The sequence below is a fragment of the Berghia stephanieae genome, chromosome 1, assembly GCF_034508935.2.
Source record: "Berghia stephanieae isolate SIO BIC M18660-M18661 chromosome 1, UCSD_Bste_1.3, whole genome shotgun sequence".
Lineage (NCBI taxonomy): Eukaryota > Metazoa > Mollusca > Gastropoda > Nudibranchia > Aeolidiidae > Berghia > Berghia stephanieae.
Window position 1 is genome coordinate 124,937,339 of NC_088360.1, and position 21,299 is coordinate 124,958,637.

The 21,299-nt window shown below is 32.7% G+C and overlaps 1 protein-coding gene across 1 annotated transcript in view; it reads left to right on the forward strand.

Moving 5' to 3' along the window:
- The window catches only part of LOC144963025 (ubiquitin carboxyl-terminal hydrolase 24-like), a 48,874-nt gene extending 37,047 nt beyond the window's left edge, over positions 1-11,827 (forward strand). Inside the window, exons 47-62 of the mRNA XM_078896599.1 lie at positions 168-307; positions 1,784-1,919; positions 2,247-2,448; positions 3,311-3,414; positions 4,069-4,182; positions 4,596-4,695; positions 5,142-5,261; positions 5,632-5,706; positions 6,231-6,342; positions 7,055-7,173; positions 7,805-7,921; positions 8,632-8,697; positions 9,643-9,733; positions 10,056-10,210; positions 10,610-10,702; positions 11,171-11,827. Of these exons, the coding sequence (XP_078752725.1) occupies positions 168-307; positions 1,784-1,919; positions 2,247-2,448; positions 3,311-3,414; positions 4,069-4,182; positions 4,596-4,695; positions 5,142-5,261; positions 5,632-5,706; positions 6,231-6,342; positions 7,055-7,173; positions 7,805-7,921; positions 8,632-8,697; positions 9,643-9,733; positions 10,056-10,210; positions 10,610-10,702; positions 11,171-11,557 (2,131 nt within the window). The 3' untranslated portion in view covers positions 11,558-11,827. The remainder of the gene's footprint in view (positions 1-167; positions 308-1,783; positions 1,920-2,246; positions 2,449-3,310; positions 3,415-4,068; positions 4,183-4,595; positions 4,696-5,141; positions 5,262-5,631; positions 5,707-6,230; positions 6,343-7,054; positions 7,174-7,804; positions 7,922-8,631; positions 8,698-9,642; positions 9,734-10,055; positions 10,211-10,609; positions 10,703-11,170) is intronic.
- The last annotated feature ends 9,472 nt before the right edge of the window (positions 11,828-21,299 follow it).

Consider the following 21,299-nt stretch of genomic DNA (forward strand, 5'->3'; position numbering starts at 1 on the left):
AATGAATTACTTGCAAAATCAAATAGAATTTAAAAAATAAAAAGAATTAGGAAGAAGAAAAACAATTATTATGAAACTGCTGATAAATCTATTTTTATAAAGATTTTACATTCTCATAATTACTTGAGATGATTTTTAAAAAATTATTTTAAAAAATATGTTTTCAGAGGTACAGCATTGACAAACCCCAACAAGGGCAAGTGGTTCAAATTTAACGACACAGTGGTGGAAGAATTTGACTTGAATGACACCACAGTGGAACAGGAATGTTTTGGTGGCACCTACAAGGCCAAAGTGTATGATTCCAGTAAGTTTCAGTAAAACTTTGAAAAAGTAATAAACAACAAGGTTAAAAAGTAATAAACAAAAATGATTAATAATGGCTTAAATAAAATAACAAAATACTCAACAAAAATTATGAGTGACACATAATAATATTATGAACATTTAAATGGATCAATGAAACATATTTGACTATGTTGTCAATCTGAAATTCAGTAATGTATTTATGTCTTTACTGTTTTTTGTCGTTGGCTGAAGAAGGGTTTTGATCATGAAACGTTCCATGTTGGGTATTTTGTTCTCTTTTGAAGCTGTTATATTCATTTAAAAAAATTACTGTTTACACAGACCTGCCGTTCATACCGATTAATCGGTATCATACCGATTTGCAAGACCTTTTTTTCGTATTTACCGATTTCCCGATTTACTTGCCGATCGTACCGATTTCCCGATCTGCATGCCGATCGTACCGATTTCACCAAGTGACCAAGGGCCCGCAGCCCTCCACCCCTCTCTTTTACGTTTACTTTGTGCTTTACGTTGCACGTTAAAATTTTCAAGTCTCGTGAACTTTGACCCGTCCCGCGATACCTCGATAGATCACATGACGTAGCGAGCCTCTTTGTGATGCCCTCACACAGATAGAAAACACACACGGCGCGTTATTTAGTTTTCATTTCCTTTGTGAAGCGACAGCGAGCTGTACTGGTAAACCACCGCGGTCCCTGGCTTCTGACTCGTTACCAAGTGCCACCATCTTTAAATACGTTAGTAGTCTGATTGCCAGATTGGCGTTGTGCGTGCCATTTTGGGTGTTGGGGAAAAATGGGGGGGGGGGGGGGGGATAATTGGATAATTTGACGTATCATACTGATTTTTTCCCCCAGATACTGATTTTTTTACAATGTCATACTGATTTCCTTTTTCGTGAAGTGGCAGGTCTGGTTTACATTCCACAGCTTCTAGCAGCTTAATATCAGTAAAACTATTATATCCTTTATAAATGTTATTGTTTGTTGTTTAAAGTAACCCTTCAGAGCTATAAAGGTCCATGGAGCCAGTGCTTGTTAGGTTTCTGATAACAGTTGCTTGATGCCTTTTATATAGGATTTAAGTCTACCAAACTTTTTGACTCGATCTATTAGACCCAGCTATCTAATCACCAATGGGTGGATAGAGGATTGAAAAAAAAACCCCAAACAACTCCAGACTACCTTGAATCGAAACTGTTGTTTTGCTTGAGTTAAGGGACTCCCATTTGTTTCAGGTTTGACACTTTCGATTGGAAATGTATTGAATTTAAAGTTGGAATTACAATGTATGCACTATCAATCTTAAATCTGATTTGGGTGGTGGGTAGAGCATCAATTTTATATAATTCTAGAATTAGAATAATATTTTGAAAGTCATAGGTAACATCAATGAGATTCATAGATTTGTTTGATTCGTTGATCAAATATTATCCATTTCATCTTTGAATCACATACTTCCATTTTCATAGGTAACACTTACCCTGAAGATCGTCTTCGTTATTGGAATGGCTACTTGTTGTTTTATGAAAGGTCTGAGGATCTAAGGTCCCCTTTCACTGCCAAAAGAAGTAAAATCATATCCAGGAGGGTTCTGCCAGAAGGAGGGTTAGTCTTGCATTATTTATTATCTGTTACTATCAAGTAAATCAGTAATGATGATGTTGATGATTGATGGATGATGAAGATGAATGAATGAAATTTATGCGAAGTATTTCCAGGTGCTCAATCTAATTGTCTTAACTTTAATATTGAATTGAAAATGAAGAAAACCATAGCATGTAAAAAATTAACAATTTTAATACGTGATAGCAGATAGCAGTAGCAAAATATATAATGCTTATCTGGTTACTCCAATACAAAGTAATAACAATTTGACGTACATCATTTTTCAAGAGATAACTCAAATTACCTCTATGTTTGATGTCTCCACAGAAAACGTAGTCTCAACAGTGACAGTCTAATGGAATTGACAGAACTTGTTCATAAAGGTGAACGCAAAGGGATTTTCATGGACAAAATGCCTGCATCAATTCAGCAAGTCATTCATGCTGAGAACATTACATTTGTTAAAAATAGGGATATCTATAACCCTGACTATTTCTACTTCATCAGACAACTGATTGATCGAAACAAGGTTAGTCATTATTTGTATAGATCTTTTCATCTGAACTTATGTGATAAATTTAGATGGATACTTTAAATGGATAATCTATAGTTTATTTTAATTACTAAAATTACTATCATCAGTCCTTAGGAAAGGGTATTAGGGCAGAATGTAAACATTTGACGATAATAATTATAAATTACACTTGTCTAGAGCTTTCTGATGAATCAGTGAATGCATTGACCATTGCAAGACAATTTACTCCTCTGCATTCAGTCAAATTCACCAGTGCTGCTTGTAAGAAATAATTGGAAGAGACTTAAGAACATATTGCTTCTCTGTAGAGGAACTAGTATTTTCATTGAAATGGACAACCATCTGCCAATAAGCGACAAATTCACAGTTGAAGAATTGCTTTTATCTGTTCAGCCTGAAAAAGTGAAGCTTACGATTGAAGAAGACAGTGAAACACATCAAATTAACTTATTGCTAACAATTATTGAGAGGCGTCATTTAATCAACTAACTATGGCCTTTTAGGGTGTAATAAATAGTTTTAACAAAGCTTGCACACTCTCGAAAGTAAGTGCTAAAAAAAAAATGGTTACCCCATTGAATTAATCACTATATTTTTTTTTAAGTCAAAAGAAATCTGTTCAAGAATATTTGCTTCTGATATAGCTCTTTCACACTTCTAAAAATGTGAGGGGTTATGTGCTACTCACAATTGAAAAGTATTTTAGCTTTCTTATGTGATCACGCACTCCACTTATAGAGCTGTTTATTCAAATTCCAGAGGGTTTGTAATTAAGTGAGGCAAACTATTTATCACATTTGTCATATTTCAAATACTCCTTCTCCTTTGTATTTCACAAAATTTTTACTTTTCACAGGAATATTCGGATCACCCTGATTATGAGGAAATGTGTATCCAAGCCATGCAGTTGGGAATAAGATTCTTGTTCAACACATACCTCAGGAATTGGTTAAAATCTGTGTAAGTTTCAAACATTACAAATTGATTTTTTCATTTTATATAAAAAGAGATGATTTTTAAATAGACTGAATTTTTAAAACTCTATGAGATTTATTCTTGGCAACTAACTACTACTTTATAATATTTGTAGACCAATGTATCTTCTATTTAGGGGAAGTACCCAACGATTTCTGAAAAAGAATTCTGAGTTGAAATAAAAAATGTTTGTGATTTGACAGATGAGGGAATAATTGGCATATAAAAATATTGTTTAACCAAATTTATGCTAACCTAAGGATATCTAAGGTAACTTTTCATGAATGATCGTAACTTGTTGAAATATATGGAGGTCTAGTTAGTAACTAGTATCCTCATATATTCATTTCCCCCCCCTCACATATTCATTCCCTCCTCTACACATATTCTCTCTCCCCCCCCCCCCCCCCCCCTTCTTACTCCTCCCTCAAATTTAGTGCTTCCAGATTTTATCATAAAATTTTGTTTTTACAGTAGACGTATTTCAATGAGATCAAAAATTATGTAGTGTTTTTATAAAATAATCCAAGGAGGGAAGACATTTTGATATTACAAATATTAAATAAAGCATTTGTTTTCATTAATATTTTGATTATTTTCAGTGGAAAATATGATCTTTTTTTATTATTATTTATGCAGGACTGAACTAGACGAATGGGTTACTCTCCTAGACGTCTTGATGGGTTCATGTGAGGCTGCTTGTCTGTGGGTGGTTGACTTTTTGGCTGGCAATGAAGGAAAAGAGATGATCAAGTAAGCATCTCAAAGAATGAATTATGTTTTTTTTTTTTTTTGGGGGGGGGGGGGGGGGGGGGGGGGGGAGAAATGTCATCCTGGGTGGGATGTCATCCTGGATGGGATTTTTGACCTCCCATTGTTTTCTGAGTTGCTTTTCTGTCTTGGTCTTGGAATGAGATAACATGATTTTGTCCTGACCCTTGTGCCCAGAAGAGACCTTAGCTGAGAGGGAAACAGTCAAATGTTTTAGTATTAGTTTTGAGAGATCTCTCTGTTATGTATTGTTAGTTATGTATTCTGTTTTGGATTTATTTTATAAACATTTGAGTGTATTCTTCTTGATGTAATCCTGTGCTGGTGTCTGGGTGAGATTTATAGGTGATCTCAACGTCAACGTTATTTTGATTTCTCTTTCTCCCTTTTTACAGACCATTTTTACTGGAATGTCCCAATAAAGATGTCAGGGTGATGATGCAACGTGTTTTAGAGAAGATGATGCACAACTTTTTTCATCATGGTGGGGTCCCTGTAAGTTGCCATTTGACTTTTACTTATAACAAAAGCCAAGAGAATAAAAGAAAAAAAAACCCCAAAGAACTGAAAGTAAAAAAGAAGAGGAAAAGAAAAAAAAGAAGAAAAGTAATGACACCCCCCAAAAATAAACAAAACAAAACACAACAAAACCCAACAACAACAAAAAACAAAAACAAAAAAAAAACAAAAACAAAGGAAACTAAAACGAAATAATAGTATATGAACTTTTGATTAATATTAATTCTTCAAATGTGTAATTATTTCAAGCAATTTTGAAAAGTAAAATATATTCCTCAGTCATGAGTAATATATTCTTCACATTAACTCATTTTCCAAGACAATGTGGCTTGTCCGGTCCATGCATGGGGCCATTGTAAACACGTGGAATTAATTTCCAGTGACATTGCATAATTATGTCTTTTAAAATTTTGTTTTTACAGACCCGTGCAAGTTTCAACAGTGTGATAGAGTATCTTTTCCAGCTATTGGATAAAGAAGCTGTGGATTTGGTGAAAAACAGCACTCAGTATTTCTTGGTTCTCAAATGCTATATCCAGATGGTAAGAAAACTTAAAGAGAGATAAAAAAATTGTGAAGTTAAAGAAGAGAGAACAGCTTTTTGTCTTGTATTAATGGATTAGACGCTACAGAACTAGTAACAAATCTGATTGAATAGCACTAATTGACTATATGTATAATTCATTAGGTTTTCCAGTCCTTATTGTTTTCATATTTTTTGTTTTTATCAGAGACAAAGGAGTTTTTTGCTCATACATTTAGTTATTGTTGTTAAATATTCTCAGCTTGACAGACGGCAAATCATGACATAATTTTACAAAATCTGCCCATTTCATTTTCCAATAGAATAGAAGATACTCATAGATTACCTTATCTTATTTCATAGTTATATATGTTTTATTTTAAAACCAGGGTACCAAGGCCTGTTCTCACACATTTGGACGAGGAGGTTTTCAGCGTCTTGTCACTTTTCTCCTGGGCAGTGGGGTAAGTGTTTTCTGCAATTGTCTGTTCTTGTTTTAGAATATGATACCCTGATTTTTGATCCTGTTCCTTAACAAATAAGCTCACATTTTGAAAATTCTACCGCTACATACCAAATAAATTTCAGGAAAAATACCTTAATGGAAGGTCTCTGATTTGTCACAATGATTTGATATTGGCCATAGTACTTTGACTAACCTTCCCCTCACTCACCAGTTTGGTTGTTGTAGTTGGTTGCTCTCCCTATCTTGAAAACAGTGCTCGGAGGGCTTGATATAAGGTGTCAATACATTAGTTCAGAACATCTTATTTGATTGACACTGTCTTAAACATTGTTGGAAGGTTTTTTGCAGAGCATTGAGATGTTTCTAGAAAAGGAATGCCCTCCTCATGACCTGTGGAATTTGTGGAATATACCCTCTATTAAATACATATTACCCCAATTCGACGATCACAGTATTCATCTAATCCACCCCACCATCCAGGGCTCCAAAACAACCTTTTCATTTGTCTTTAATTGTGTTCAGGACTCTGGTATTCGTCGTTGGAGTTCCATCCAGTCAAGAGAATTTGCTCACCTTCACACAGCACTCTCGGTTCTCATTCTGAATTGTGATGTAAAAGTTTTCCGCACTCATGGTTTGTATTTTTTTTTTTTCAAATGTAAGATTCTTAGATCTTTTAAGACTCCACTCACATCATGTTAATGAGTTCACAGCTGATAAGACTGATTAAGATTTATTTAATGAAGTTAAAAAAAAAAGATACAGATAGGTGAAATATCAGATTAAAGTGTGCTTTATGTTTTGCTTACATTCATATATTTAATAATTTAGGTATAATCAATCCTGAGTAAAGAATTGGAGAAATCATTTTTATGGGGTTGGGACTTTTAAAAAAAACAAAACATACCCAATTTCCTTAGGGATAAAAATTAAAAAAAAATTATTTATGATGATAAAATTGAAATCAATGATTTCAAAAGATGGGATACATTGAACAGAATATAATTTTATATTCTGTTTATACCAACTAATAATTTTTTTCTGTTTGTGTACATTTGGCTGAGGAAGTTAAGCATATGCTGATTATATTTTGTTGATGTCAGAATAAAAAGGTTAATTTTAAATGGATTGGTAAAGGCCATGTTTTAAGTGGAACAGCGCAGGTTAATGATTGTTGTTGGATAAAAGGATTTTTGCTTTGAGGTTGTCAAAATATATTTTGGGCCCCTTAAAATCTTTTAACTTTTGTTATCTTGCTAATTTTGTATCCAGTCGTTATTAGCTGTCATGCATTGTTGGTCTTTTAACATAATATTTTTGTTTTTCTTATTTCCTTCCATCTTTAGACCGATGCAGTAACGATGACAGAAAACCAGTAACAGTAGTTCCACACATTTTCCTGAAGATGCCACCACAGATGAGTGCCTATGTATTTGGTGATGACTCTAATTGGTATTTGAAAGAGGTGAATTATTCATTTAACATGTTTATAAGATAATCATACTGATTGCATTACATAAGATTAAGGTGATGAAGTGATGGTATTGGTAACAGAACTTTAAAAAAGGAAAAGAAAAACAAAAAAAAATGTTGAAAGAATAAGAGAGCTTTCAAAATAATTGTTTCTAAGTACCCCCATGTAAAATTACCTGTGGAAACAAACTCAAAATTTTAATAACATTTATTCGACAAAAATTGTAAGGACAGTAAATACATATGGAACAGTTCGAAATTTATAACCAAAACTCCAAAAGTATAAATCATTTCAAGAATGCAATTGACGGGGGGGAAAATATGAATTTGATGAATAGATTTTTAATCGATATATTTTTAATTGTTTATGCTCTAAATGATGATCATAGTTAAGATCATATCTGGGAATTTTTTACCTGAACCTTTCTTTCTTTCTTTATTTTTTTTCTTCACAGGGGTTTTAAAGGCCTTTGACTAATGCAACCCTTACTATGATTTGTTATGTTATTTTAAACGAAATATTGCATTGTCTTTTTATCATTTTTAAACATGGATATAATCAATCCTATTTCCATCTGTATGTATCATATCTGCATTTATCATTACACTATTTTTTTTTTCAGGTGGTTTTGGCTGTCCGTGAACTGGCAGGGGGCAATCTGTTATCTATGTTTGACATGGTGCTTTACTGTTGTTTTTGTAATGAAAACTTCAGTCGAACTGTCATGCGGCATGCCATGGTAAATTATATTTTTTAAAAAGAAAGAAGGCTTAATCCTTATAAATTTCATGCTTGAATTTTTCTCTTGGAATACTTCTATTTTCCATAACTCTATTTACTTTTTTCCCCTGCTCTCTACCTTTTCATAGCAATAATATAGCCTTGATAGGGAACTTTTTGCTTTAAAATACATATATGACTGAGCATTCATAATATGTCACTAACCATCCATTTTTTTTTAGAATGGATGGTTTTTGTTTGTTTTTATTTTTAATTTTCTTCCATGCTTTTATCTGTTTGTCCCTTTTTGACATTTTTATCTCAAAGAATATGCAATGTGTACTGTTCAATATGTTGTTATTTATGTTTAAGGGCATTTAAGGAACATGTGGTCCATTTTAAAGCTCTATTACTGATATGATAATATTTTTTAAAAGGGTAGATTTGGTAAATCTTTTTTTTCCCTCTAAAAATATTACCTTGTTGAGTCAAAGATTGTGATTGTATTGATTATAAAATTATGAGGTGAGATAAAAAGATTTAAAGAAGACACAAAACAAAACAAAAACAAGTTCTTTGTTTTTAGTTTATGAGAATAAAATCAAAGATATTTATTAAGTGACCCTTGATATAGCGTTATTTTGCAATCAGCTATATTTTTAGGTGCACGTTTGCATTTTTATACATGAGGGAACATATGCACATCATCTTTTTAAATTATTTCCTCAGAATCAGTACGCATCAGCACCCTCAAATGAGTTGAAGCCAATTTTTGCTTTACTGACTGATATTCTGGTAAGTTTATTGTAGTATGCATTCAAAATTGAAATATATATATGGGATTATTATTTATAATGGTGTATTGTTTCATACCTCATCACAGGTAGTACAAAACAACACACAGTAATAAATATTAGTAAAAACAATAATGATTTCACTCCTGAAGATTGCCCAAAGTAAAAGGCATGAAACAAATCTGTTGGAGTCAGTAGTAATTCAAATATTTTGATTATATATATTTACCACTCCTTTAATACTAAAGTTGAGCACTTTTATTTTGTGGTTTATATATATATATATATATATATATATATATATATATATATATATATATATATATATATATATATATATATATATATATGTATATATAAAATTAGCTACCTGTTCCAAAGATTTTAAAAGACAAGTTAATCCGCTGCAGATGGTGTTCAACATTAATCCATTTTATCAGATGTTACCCTTTTCATCAAGAGTGCAGTTAGAGTGCTCCATAGAATCGCTTGGCTGATACTTCTCTCATGGTGGTGGAAAGGGATAGGTTTATTAATATTACTATTTGAATGAGAAAAATTATCATTTGAAAGAATTTCAGTCTTGCCATTAAAGGGGCAAATAATTAATTTACTTTTTCATGAAATGGTTGAGGGTGAGAAAATCTATTTTTATGAAAACAATTTCTTGATTTGATAGATATCACAAAAGGTAATTTTGTGTGTGTTGTGCTTGTTTGTGAGATAAAGATTTAAGCTCTTTTGAAGATGAAAACAATTTTGCACCATATCTTGCTTTCATTAGCTTTTCTTATTTAAATAAATTGACGAAGGATTCACAGACTGGCACCAAATGATGTGAGTAGTTTCCAAAAATTTGATTCGTTATGGTGGAAAAAAAAATAGTGCTCTTTTGGAGCTTTATTCTTTCTATTAAGTGAGATAATACAAAACTTTCTCTCTCCAGACCTTAGAGGATCCACTGCAAGTGACCCGTCTACAATGGGTATTTGATGGATTGGTAGATGAGTCTGGCAAAATGTATGAGGGACTCACCTGTAAGACTTACTTTTATTAATAGTAGAGGATTAGATTTTATTTAACACTAAAGTTTCCAGAAATGAAATATTAATTTTAACCTCATATGGGCTGCTCATAGTTATTTTTGAAATTGTGAAATTCTCTTTTTTTTAAAATGGGAAATCAGTTTAATCATATATTCAATATGTTGTGTCGAGTACTTTTTGTTAGTTTCAGCTCAATATAGTTACTTGAAACACAGTTGCTACTTGTTGTTGCTGTATGAGTTCTCTTATGATTTTTAATTTGTCGACCTCAAATCATTTGAAGATCATCACAATGCTATTTCTTTCTTTTTAGCGGTGATTCATTTGAACCACGTGTCTGACAGTCGGCGGTCTTACCAGTGCATTAAATTCATGGTTGCCTTGATGACTAAGTCAAATGTAGCCAAGGACTTCTTGCTTAAATCACCTGTCAAGTGGCAATGGTCTGTGAACTGGCTCAAAAAGAAGGTATAAGCATATTTTCACAGGGGTAGAAAGTTTCCTAGTTTCGTCTTTAAAAAACCCAAAAACCTGACAATTTCCAATGTTTTATCACATTTCATCCATTTCAGTCAAAGTATGGAAACAAACAAATCGAAAAGTCTGTTAATGAAAAGCTAAATTGAGAGTAATTTTTCTTTCAATTATTTTTTTTCTTCACTTTTTTGTTCTCTCCTTTATATTTTAAAGCATTTCCTCAAAACGGTTTACAATTGGATGAAGTCGACACAAAGGCAATGTTTACAAATATTTTATAGTTTCATTTTATGCAATCATTTAAAAATCATTTAAATAGTTTTGAAATCTGTCAATTTTTTAAATACTGTAAATTAAAAATGATAATTTCTCATGAAATCCTATAATCAGATGACAGAACATTACTGGAGCACAACTTCCTCTTCCAATATTTCCAATGAGGATTCTAACAGGAAATCGTTCCAAAGAACACAAAGTGCACAGGTAGGTTTGATATTATGATTCACTAAAAGATGTGAAATGAGAAAATCTTAGTTAAATTTTTGTAGAAATTTATTCAAGTTGAAACATAATTGATTTGAGTCCTGTTAACTTAAATTGTAAAAAGATTTTAAATTGTCATTAATTAATTATACCTGGAGCACCTTAGAGATCATTGGTAGAACACTCTCCTCTCACACAAAGTGAAGTGCAGTCAAGTTTTTCATCTGACCCCTAGCATTTTATCTAAAGGGTAGCAATTAATTGCTACTGTCTGTTTATCACTTCTGAAATTGGGATTGTTCCATTAGGCTCATTGCTCTGAAAAATAACTTTTTTTTTTTGAAAATCATACTTCTTCCAAAGTTTTAATGTCAATGATATATCAATGGGTTACAAGAAGGGGTGATATGATATGTTTATAAATCTGACTGATTGCTAATGACATTGAATGTTTCTATTCTCCATCAGTATACTTTGCAAGAAGCTACTGCCTTATTGACAGAGATGGAAAACTATGAATTTAACAACAATGGCAATGATGGTATTGGCCTCGGTGGGACCAACAACAATGCAGGGAGCACTAGCAGTAACAATGAAGTTGTCCCAATGCAAGTTGTACCCTCTTGCTCACCTCCACCAACCTCATTGTCATCAACGTCAATCGGAGTCTTGTCCTCAGGCACTACAACGAACACATTGGTACAAGCTGGTGGATCAGCCTCATCATCTGGCGTGTTCACAACAAGCTCGACCACCATGTCTAGTATTTCCTCTGTCATGACTCCATCATCTTCTGAGGATAGTGGGGGATCTAACACACTGACTGCTGGAGACCAAAATCTGGACATTGATTGATAAAGTATTAATTGATGTTCTGTCCACTTTACAGAGGAATCAGTCATCTCGTTTGAAGTTTTCTGTTTACACTAAAGCAAGTCTTTTCTGCTGCTTTTTTGTATAATGCTGTTGCATAGATCAATTCATTTCTTAATTCATCTTTATTGCTAGGTTATATTTGAATTTTAGCATTAAATAGTATTATCTTGAAAGAAAAAGTTGATCGTAAAATGTAAATGACCTGTAAAAATGTTCATTTTAATAATCATAATAAAAACAAAGAAAAAATTCTTTCATCTGTGATTTTAAAGGGTGCAAAATGATCAGCTAAATGTCCTCAACTGGAACAACATATTATATATATATTTTTAATCTGTTTTTGTTAGTTGGGAAAACGATTAGTGATACAATGGAATGGAATATGTGAACAGTCAACTAATCATGTTACATAGTGTATGTGAATGATAAGCCAATAACCAGATAAATATAAACAGGATATCAGATGTTTTTTAAAATTGAATTTTGATCACTAATGACGGCAAATTGCACATACATACTTTTGTGATAAAGAGGTTTGTCCTGTATGAATTATGCTTTTGGCAAAACGATGAATAAAGTTATTCCACCATTCTGTTTTATGTTTGTTATATATTTTAAATGCAAATATAAGGTTTGAGATTGACTGTTGATTTTGTTCAGTATGATTTAAGTAGATTTTGTATCTTTGTCTACGCAGCAGATATTTATGCAGATCATAATTAGTATAAATAGTATTATAGATTCAGGACTTTAGGCAGCTTCTTTTGTTTTGATGACTTATTTGATGTTTATTTCAAGCATTATTCTCAACTTAAATGCTGTGTACATAATAAATATAATAACATTTTGTTTGAATCCAAGTAATAAGCTTTGCTACTTGTGAACCAAAAAGAATTAAGGTCACCATAATTTTTCGTTTTATTTAATGCTTATTGAAGACTGTCATGAGAAAGCAGGTCGCTAAGCTTATAAAATTTATATTCTTGAACAAATCCAGCCTGTGAGATTATCATCATGTTATTAATTGGTTTCAAGTCACTATAATGCTCTTTACATTGAATCGTAGCTTAGATTAATAAGACCATAACATCTCATATATATATAGATATATATTATGTTTTTAAAAAAAATATTTTTTATTTTTTATTTAAAATAATAATTTGTTAATCAGTTTTAATCGATTGCTGACATTGATAAATACTAATAGCCTTTTTCTCTTTTCTTTATTTGACTGGAAACTTTAATAATTTGATAATTTCAGAGCTTTGGTGAGATGGGGAAATGGACATCGCTCTCTATTCTTGCAAACAGCAAGTCTTGTTGTATTAGTGAATGCTGTCACTAAGCTCCATCCTGATCCTTACAATAGTTCCCAGTGTCACTCACGGTGACTGTGTGAAATACCCAGTTTAAACGATAGAGTGCTATCCTTGATCTAGAATGAGACCAATGGTTTTGAAATAACCTTGCATGGGCTTTTGATTGAGATTGAGACAATCAGATGGATTTTTCTTTTTTTTTTTTTTGTACATTGTACAACCATTTTGATTGCAGCCCTTTCGGTGGAGATCTGATGATTATGTCTAGAACTTAGACTTGACACTTGAATAGATTGCTCTTCAATCTACTGCTGTTCTCTGTTGCCCAGATCAACTCTAGAACTTTAATATTTTGGCTATATCAGCATAGTTATCTTTCAACTGACATTAAGATGACCAAAGTGCTGTAAAATCCTGGAATGTATTTCTTTCTGCTTGATCTTCTTATAACACGAATGAAATTTCAATTCCAATTATTTTAATTATTTTAAATGAAAGAATCCTAATGAAAATCAAATTCAGCAACTGATCTATCTTGTCTTTAAACAGTGAACTAACCTAATCGCCAGGCTGATCATGAAACCTGATTCATAACTACTTTTGATAATCACAGCCAGGAATAGCCTCCAAGAAAAAAACAAAACAACAACAATAAAAAACTCACAGCTCCCATTGAAAGGAACTTATCTATAAAGAATTCGACCTTGGATGGCGTTATACTCTAAAAGATCCAACACTTAGTAGTTGTGCTGCTTTTCTCATCTTTCATCAAACACAATCTGTTTTTATTTTGATTAATGCATAATAGCATCAAAGGCACTTTGTAATTGTACAGTTAGCAGCAGTATGGAATATTGACATTTATTGACCTTGATTGATAATAATATGGGATGAATTGATTTAGATTTGTAATATAACATCAGTTGAAACCATTTACTGGGTTGAAGTACCCAGTAGCATTTATATACATGTCATTGTCAAAAAACGAGATCCAAGTTTTATTTATCTTGAGGTCCTTACTTTATCATAATATTCATTTAACCACATGAATATAAATATAAATCAAATTGACAATAGAATGTTAAGGAGTCAGTAATTTCTACACATTTTATTCTCTTCCCATTTTTGTGAAGGCATGTTCTGATGTACAAGTACTATTTGATGCTAGAGTTTCATGTAACAAAATGTAATATTCTCCATTACCAAATGAATGAACATGCTACTGGCTAGAAGAGTTGTAATGTCTATTTTTTGAAGTTTTGTTTTATTTAATTTATTTATTTATGTTTTTAAGTAGATAATCTGTAACGACTTTGCTAAATGTTATCTCAATATATTTGTTTTGTTGCTTTAGTAAAAATTAGGAGCAGTATTTATTTCTCAGAATGCTGCTGTACAGAAAGGGCTATTGCATGGAGAACTTATATTACATCCTACCATTGAAAGTCAATCATCATATATTCACATATATGTTGGAGACAAATTTGAAAAAAAAGTGTTTCTTGCAATTAGAGGAAAGGCGATGCATTCTTGGACAGTCATCTGCTTTAGTGACATCTACGGTTTTAACTTTCATAGTAGACGCACTTCACACTTTTGTCACAATTTGCGTAAGCAAAAAACTGTTTCAGTTTCATCATATGCTGTTTTCATTGTTGTACTTGTTGTTATTGCCATTGTTACTTAAGGCAACCACAAAGACTTGTTGATTTTTAAAAGTGAGATTTACACAAATGCTTCTTGAAGGACTGTGAATTATGTTGTGGAAAGTAATTAATAGGGTTTTTGTAAAAAGATAATTTTGGATGTATACTGTTTTGTCAATTTATGGGGATGAATACATTTTGAATGTAATATTTATAATAATCTAAGATTTTGTTCCATAATTATTATTTGCATCAAAGGCAGTCGCCCCCCCCCCCCCCTACACATACACACACATCTTGTTTGTTGTTTTCAAAATATGATGGAAATTAAAAAAAAAAGATACAGTAAACACATTTTTTTTTTCACCTTCAGTTTGAAATGAAGATGTTTTAGTTTGTTATTGACGCACTCAAGCTGTGATTTTGTTATGTTTTATTTTATCATAAGTTTGTATTCTACACATGCCATATTCATACATTTATAAATATTTTTTCCCCCATTAATTAAATTTATGAATATCAAATCAAAACTGTTGGCTTTTTGTATGGATTTAGATTTGTTTCCAAAGTGTCCTTTCTTAGTTGATGTAAAGTTGATTTTGTTTTGTTATTTGAATTTATATACCAGTAACAAATGGTATATAGCCTGCAAAACTTGATATTATGTAATTTTTTTTAGAACAATTGATATTCTATGACATGCCTTGGATAATCCAAAAATATTAAAATGTCGTATCGTCATAGCTATTTTCAGTATTAGGTTTGCTTGACAAAACATAGATCTCGGAAAATTGATGCAAATTTGTAATCTTTTATAAATTTTTCATAAATCACTTAATATGTCTTAGTAAGCGTTTTTGTTCATTTAATTTTAAAATATTTCTTTATTTACTATATCACCCTTGGCGTAGTGTTTTTATATGGCACAGTAGTTTGTTTTTTTTACTTTAAAAAAAAAAAAATTATTTAGGATATATTAGACATGTTATTATTTAACTTTGATTCTCTGCTTTCCTCTCGATCATTTCAATCAATATCTATTTGAAACAATGCACTGTATTCTTATCGAATGGTTTTACATAGCAAATATACGAACTAAAAGAAAGTTTTCCACAATCATCATACAGTTTGACAATAGATTGTTGAAACCCTGTTGAGTACATGTTCGTTTCAATGATTCGTTTTGCAATGATAAAGTACATTAAAAAATGATTTGCATTTTATGATAAATAAATTTTAAAGATATGCACACATTGTGAATGCTTGCTATCTCTTCTACCCCCCCAACGCCACTTTTTCTTTCCATGTATTTTTCCTGTCCTTGCTCTGGCTGCGATAATTTTATTTCACCTGGGCCCTGTCTGGAGTATTTTGCTAGAGGGAAACGGTCAAATGAATTTCTGGGTGAGGTCATTGACCTCCCATGATGGGCAGGAGGTCACGCTGTGTCCCCTATATCTGTTTTCCGAGTTGCTTTCTGTCTTTGTCTTGGAAAGGGATTACTTGGTATTGCCCTGACCCTAGCCAGAGTCCTTGGCTGGGAGGGAAATAGTCACATGCATAGTGTTAGTTTTGGGAGATGATATTGTTTTCCTTGTAAATGGTCTGTCTGTTATGTATTGTTATATTTGTTGTTTTGAATGTATAATGTAAGCATTTGAGTGTCTTCCTCTTAATCGGATCCTGTGCTTGTGTCTGGATGAGACTTTTAGGTGATCTCAAAATAAGTACATTGATGGTATGCTCTTGGAATCTACATCTGTTCCCTATTTTTACCATTCCCCTTTGTCTTACTTTTCCTGTGTGCTTTAATTGTAATCTATGATTTTTTTTTACCATCCCATTTTCTTTCCTTTTTACTGGAGCTGAAATATCCTACTGGGTAGGGTTCTTGACCTCTCATAGTGGGCAGGGAGGCACTTACTGTTTGTCTATCTCTCTATATCTGTTTTCCAACATGCTTTCTGTCTTTGTCTTGGAATGATATTACTTGGTTTTGTCCTGGCCCTGGCTGGATACCTTGGCTGAGAGGGAAACAGTCAAATGTACAGTTATTGTTTTGGGAGTTGATATTTTTTTCCTTGTAAATCATCTCCCTGTTATCTATTATTATATTTGTTGTTTTGAATTTATAATGTAAGCATTTGAGTGTATTTCTCTTCGTAGGGACCTGTGGAGCTTTTTTATTCAGATAAAATCTTTCTACTATCCCATTATCTTTTAACCCAGATGTAATCTAAAACATAAACAAGTTTAAGATGGGAATCTTGTGCTTATGTCTGGTTGAGACTTTACGTAATCTCAGACTAGACACGGGTCTATAGGAGATATTTTTTCAGTATGTATTAGTTCCCTCATCAAATTTGTCTGGGGTAAAATCTAAACAAACTAACACATGCAAATAAAGAAATAAATAGCAAATCAACTGTGAATATTTGTAAGCGTTGTATGTATTTGTTTCTATAAGATGGCTGCATGGGATGGTTGATAAATTTTGAATGTAAATAAGAGTGTTTACACATTATACATTTTGTACAGCTTCATAAAATTGCCATCATGCTAATATTGTAAGGGCGCCGTCCTTGAAAAGGAAGGAGTTACTCCTTGATATGAATGCGAATAGAGTTGTACTAAATCAAGCAGACTGGGTGGGGTTCCTGACCTCCCATAGTGGGCAGGGAGGTACTTACTGTGTCTTCTATTCCCCTATATCTGTTTTCCAACTTGCTGTTTTTGTCTTGGAATGAGATTACTTAGTTTTGTCCTGGCCCCGGCATGTTGGCCTTACTGAGGGGGAAACAGTCAAATGCATAGTTATTGTTTTTGGGAGATGATATTTTTTCCCTTGTAAATCATCTCTCTGTTATATATTATTATATTTGTTATTTTTAATGTATAATGAAATGTAAGCATTTGAGTGTATTTCTCTTTGTTGGATCTTGTGCTTGTGTCTAGGTGAGACTTATAGGTGATCCCAGACTAAGTACATTGATGGTATGCTCTTGGAATCTACATCTGATCCCTATTTGTTCCCAGTTCCCCTTTGTCTTCCTTTCTCTTGGGTGAATTAATTGTAATTCTAGAACTTTCTACTATCCCATTTTCTTCTTTTTTTACTGGTGCTGATATAACCTAAATGTGTTGCAAGCGCCGTAAAACCCTTAAAAACAAACAAACAAAACAAATCAAGCAGACATTTGCCTTGTTAGTTGTAATTTCATGCAGAAGTGGTTTTGAAACTAATTTCAAATAAAGCAATAATGAAATGGAATGCATGACATATTTTGTTAGATTGGGAATAGAATTGGCAAAATTTACTATACTCAAATATTCTTTGATAAATAGAAATTATTGATTTGTTTGCACGATAACTGATGTGATAATCATTTACAATTATGTACAGCATGTTTCAAATAACAGTAGATAACTTGACTCTGCTAAACATAATTCATTGTGATATTATTTTTTTCCATTGCTTACTTATTCTTTTTAAACAATTCAACCATTTAGTTTTGATGTCTTGTTGCTTGTTTGATCACACGACATATATACATATATATGTAAATCATTTGTTCACTCTCTTGTTCTTCCTGGGATATATCAAATTAGCAAGTCTCTGTAACTCAGTGGTTCAAGATCACAAAGTAGTTTACTTTTTGCAGAAGTTGCCAGTCAGAAATAGTAGTTTAGTTTAGAATGCTGCAGGCTGTTAACTTTCTCATAAATGAAGCAACAGATGTTTATCCACAGCTTTCTCTCTGGGTGGGGTTCCCGACCTCCCAAAGTGGGCAGGGAGGTACTTGTCTTCTATCCCCCTGTATCTATTTTTCAATTGCTTTCTTTCTTTGTCTTGGAATGAGATTACTTTGTTTTGTCCTGACCCTGGCCCGAGTCCTTGGCTTGGAGGGAAATGGTCAAATGTATATTTATAGTTTTGGAAGATGATATTGTTTTCCTTGTAAATCATCTCTTTATTATGGACTGTTATTTATTTTTATATTAACATATGACTTGTAAACATTTGAGTGTGGAATCTTGTGCTGGTGTCTGAGTGAGACTTTTAGGTAATCTCAAACTAAGTACACTGATCTTGTGCTCTTGGAATCTATATCTGTTCCCTATTTGAACCATTTTTCCTATGTCTTACTTTTTCATCAAGTCCTTTTAACTGTACACCTAGAATGTTTTTACTATCCAATTTTCTTCCTTTTTACTGGCACTGATATGACCTAAATGTGTTGCAAGCACCGTAAAACCCTTAAAAACAAACAATCAGCTCTCTCTCTCTCTCTCTCTCTCTCTCTCTCTCTCTCTCTCCCTGCTCTCCTCTCTCTCCCTCCCTCCTCTCCCTCCCCCTCTCTCTCTCTCTCTCTCTCTCTCCTCTCTCTCCTCTCCCCTCTCTCTTTCTCTCCCTCCCTCTCTCTCTCTTACGTCCTTAAAGGAGTCCTTTTTCATCTGGATGGATTTGTTACCTAAATGGGAACATTCAGATTTGGTTTTATTGTGGTTAAGGGGGGGGGGGGGGTAAGGTGTCCCCTTTAATATATTGATACTCCCATGAGATGTATAAATTTATATACAAGTGCATAGATCATAAAGCAATCCCAATTCTCTCGTTCGTGGACAAAACATTTTAATTTTATTTTGCACAGAAATGTTTGGCCCTCAACCAGTCTAAAGTCTCAAACCTGACTTCATAGAAGTGTCGGGTTTCAGACTTTTTGACAAGTTAAGGTGATATTATTCATTTGATATTTACGAAAGTCAGAGCATAGCTTGTAGCAGAATACAGTCAGGACTTGTTACCGGTGACTTTCCATACCTGATTCTGGCAGTTTGAATGACATGTATATTTTATAAATTAGTAATTTCAATACCATTTTGTTGTTGTTGTTGTTGCGAGGGATGGAAATGTCGTTTTCATTGATCTTTGTACAGAAGTATTGTTTTGATTCTTTCGTAGATTTTATTTCAGATTAGTATTCTATTATGGAGCATCTTGTATGTAATGACTGTCATATGTTTTTAATAACACTATTATGCATCTGTGTGTTTAATATTATTTCCTCCTGTGTGTATTTCAAACCAGGTTTTTATCTTTTTGGAATGCTTTATAAGCTTTTCAATGAAATTCCTGACTGTGGTTGAAATCAACACTTATTTAGAGGGTTTACATTACATTAAACATTCCATTAATTGATAAGTACTGAAATTAGACAAAATCTCGGATTTCCTTTAATTAGCTATCACAGTGAGTAATATATTCCACGATAATAAAGTTGAACTAAAATTTGAGGGGTATTTATTTTAAAACATTTTAATTTGATCACTTTCAATATTCTCATTGATCGACTACATAAAAAGAGCTGTTTTTTTTTTTGTAGAGGTAGACAAAGCTTTTACAGTCTTGATGTTACATAGAAGTATTAGGAAAAGACTGCATGGTTAAATATCTGAACTTTTTATTGTAAATGTGCTTTGCAGATTGTAGGTTACCTTGTAAATTTGTTCATCATTGTTTGGTTGTCCCTGAAACATTATATAGTTGTACAATGTCACTGACTTGAAATAATTTTGTATGCTATAACATTAGAATTAGTGTTTTTGCTTTATTACAGTCATCACAGCAGAGACAATTTGTTAACGAGCCCCCATATTATGTTTGTCATTGAAAAATAATTATGAAAACTATGATTTTAAATCATAAACTATATACTATGTATGAATTTATTGTATATAAAAATATATTCTACCACATATGTAATTGTTATGCTGATATTGATGATTATATATATATACATATATATGTCACTGATTTTCCTGTCCTGGCATCAAAAAGTGAACTATGCAGAGCTTGTCGTGGTTGATAAATGAAGAGGTCCATTTAGTAAGAGAACAATATTGACGTGCTGTATGTTTTGTGATTCACTCGCAAATATTTTAGAAGCTCAGAAGAGTGGTGCAATAAATTGAGTCTGGCTCCTGAACTATTGAGTGAACAAAACTTACAAAAACACACCATTCATAAAAATAACAAGCCACAACACTGAGGTTCCACTCTCTTGTAGAGAAGTCTGTAATTATTACTCTTCCACTAATTTAGGGACTGAATTTGGTAGCAAATACTTTCACTCAACTGGTATATAGATAATCTTTTTTTTTTTTTGGCCAAAATGAAAAAGAGTGCTTAGTCAGTTTAAGACAGCATATACTTCTTTCTTTAATGGACAACTTTCACGAGTATGATCATATCAAATAACAGCATTATATATTGTAATGATTTGACTGTGGCTTGTGGTCCTCGCAGTGAGATCCAGTGTCTGTGTCTGATGCATTATTTGGTGGTCTCAAAATAACACATGGGATATTATAATTGTGCTCTGTTTTAACTGGTCTTTTTGTCTTATTTATTCTTGGACACTTTAAAGCACAGCTAAACTGTAGAGTTCTATAGTATTTTGACAATTCTATCACCGTCCTTTTACTGGCACTGAAATGGGTTGAGAGGGTCACATGCCTGTACAATTTCCTGAAACAAAAGATCACAGCATCTGTCTTGATAGTTCATCACCTTACATTGTGAGGCAGGGATGTCAAGTATTACTGTTTTTCCTATCCAATTACATCTTATTCTTTTCCACGTGGCATTCTGTCTTGTCTTGGAATGAGATCTGGTTTTACATAGGGGGATCTTACGCCCGGGGGGGGGGGGGGGGGGGGGGGGGGGGAAATCATGTTTTTGATTTTTTGGACTAA